Below are 2500 nucleotides of genomic sequence, written 5' to 3' on the forward strand. Positions count from 1 at the left end.
AGAGACTCTTCTTTAATAATTTTATCAGTGTTACTAGACGTCAAGTCCAAAGCACCACTGTTAGCAGGGGTTGGAGACAAGCCGTTGATAAACTCACTTGGTAAAGCTCTTACTGGTTTCTCTTCGATACTTGGTGATTTGTGGTAATCGTTAGTGCTGTTGGATGGGGACAAGGCCTGCATGGAAGAGGTAGACTCTGAGACCGCAGGGCTTCCAGCACTTTGGCTTTCCATATCACCACCGACAGATGACGAATCATTAGTCAAAACATCCCCTTCCACTGACCCATTTTCAACTGACTTTAAGCTCGCCTGGAGTTGTTCAGCAAGCCCTGCGTTGATCATCTTCATCTGATTTTCCAAAGCAGCGATACTTGACATTTCCAGGGGAAGAGGGGAAGAAGACAAGCTGTCTTGGGATGCATCTGCAGATTTAGGTGTATCTGGCACGCTGCTGTCAGGACAGTCTTCCATGTTCTCATCTGAGAAGTTGTCTATATCATCAAAATTCTTATCATCGAAAGATCCTGTATCCGATTCCATTGACTCAGGATAGTTTTCTGTGACTGGGGTGTTGGGGATCTGCCCTCCCATGTGCATTCGGATATGCTGCTGTAGCACAACAGCATTGGTGAATTTTTTCTGGCAGATTGGGCATGAATGTTGCACTCTCAGTGGGGGCATGGCACGGTGGACACTGTAATGAGTCTTTAGGTTGCCTTTAGTAGTGAAAGCGCGACCGCAGATTTTACATTTAAAGGGCCTCTCACCAGTATGTGTGCGATAGTGCATTTTCAGCGCACTCTGGCAACTGAGAACTCGGTGGCAAATTATACACTCATTAGGATCAGTTGCCTTTTTGTCAATGTTTTCTACCAGTTGCTGCAATTTTGACGTTTCAGATGCTGGCGCTGAATCCAATAGTCCTCCAAACGGAAACTTTGCCTTGAATTGCTCTGACATTAGAGGCATCAATGGATTCGTAAAAGCGGCAACACTGCTGGAGCCTGTGTCTGCTGCCGGTGAGCTCACAGAGCTGCTCACGTTGGTGACGGTGCTTGTGTTCTGAGGGTTTTCTTCCATTTTGCCATTTGAGGTAGGCAAAGCACCACCCTCTACCTCATCAGAAAGTCCATTGGAAATTTTTGATGTGGGATCAGCTGTTCCCGAGTCACTCTTGACAGAGCAGGGAGGGCTAGTGGAAGGATGGCTAATAGGAATTGGCTGAGGCTCCTCTGTTTTGATGAATGGGGTCAAGCTTGGAATCGTTGGTGGGAGTGGCAAGCCAACAGAAGTTGTCAGGGTGGAGAGGACTGGCTTGCTGTCCAGCCAGCTCGTGACAGGTTTCTCCGGTGGTATTGACATCCCATAAGGAATACCCGTGCTTGTAGGGATATTGTCCAAATGCTCTGGCACTGGGTATGGATTCATTTGAATATGAGGGTATTTTTCTTTATGACGCTGAAAGTGGACTTTTAAGTTTCCCTTCGTGGAGAACCTGTTTCCACATATGTTGCATTTAAATGGCCTCTCGCCAGTGTGAGAACGTAAATGAATCTGCAAGGCACTGTCACTCCCAAACACTTTAGCACAGAACCTGCATTTATGCTTAAAGAATGCCTCATCTGAATTACTTTTTGCTTCAAAAGAAGTTACATTTGGTGGCTTGCTTTTTCTTTGCTGTGCCAAGGCAGTCAAGGAGTTTAAATCCTCTGCAGGTGTTCCAATATTGGACAAGGGGCTGGAGAAAACAGAGTTACTAGGGGTGGGCTGAGGTAGAAGTGGATTAGATGCAGGACTTAATAAACTGCTTATTGCGAAAGCTGGTGAAGATGATGCTGATACTGGTGGGTTGCTGAGCTGTGAGCCACCAATACTTGATGCCACTTTTTCTGAGGACGGTGTCGTAACTGCCGCTGCCAATATATTAATATTTGGAGAAGAGCCACTACTGGATGGAATTAGAGTGCTGCCAGGGTTGCTCTGAGGTAGCTGTATAGGTGGTAGCTGTTTCACACCACTGATGCTGGCAGATTGACTAGCAAGGCTTTGTGCTAATCCAGCTGCTGCAGCCAGCTGCTGGGATAAATGGGAACTTAACGTGGACAAGGGGTTGGCAGATGTTCGTAAAGTACCTTGAGAAGGGCTAGATGATGTTGGCATGTCTGCATTTTGGGAAGCCAACAATAATATTTGGTGACGAATTTGTTCAATCAGTTGCAACTGGTGGATCTGCTGCTGCTGTAATGCCAACAGTTGCTCCATCAGGGCTGGCACAGCAAGCTTACTGTTCGACGCGCCGTTACATCTTGCTTCCTGTGAGAACTGTGCTACCGCCACTTTAGTACTCTGAAGGTTTTCAATTATGACATTACTATTTATCACTGAAAAGTTGCCTAATGTTGTCAGATCCCCTATGTGAGGTAGAGAGGTTGTTACAGCTGAGGTACCCATTGTGGAGCTGTTACTGCTTGTAATACTATTGTTGACAGTCTTGGAAC

General features: G+C 46.2%; 1 protein-coding gene across 1 annotated transcript in view; it reads right to left on the minus strand.

Moving 5' to 3' along the window:
- LOC104546534 (sal-like protein 1) overlaps positions 1 to 2500 on the minus strand; it is a 6028-nt gene that overhangs the window by 3197 nt on the left and 331 nt on the right. Inside the window, 1 exon segment of the mRNA XM_010191953.1 lies at positions 1 to 2500. This exon segment is cut by the window's left edge and continues 19 nt beyond it; it is cut by the window's right edge and continues 331 nt beyond it. Coding sequence (XP_010190255.1) covers positions 1 to 2500 — 2500 coding nt within the window.

The sequence above is a fragment of the Mesitornis unicolor genome, unplaced genomic scaffold (assembly GCF_000695765.1).
Source record: "Mesitornis unicolor isolate BGI_N332 unplaced genomic scaffold, ASM69576v1 scaffold44230, whole genome shotgun sequence".
In the NCBI taxonomy this organism is placed as follows: domain Eukaryota; kingdom Metazoa; phylum Chordata; class Aves; order Mesitornithiformes; family Mesitornithidae; genus Mesitornis; species Mesitornis unicolor.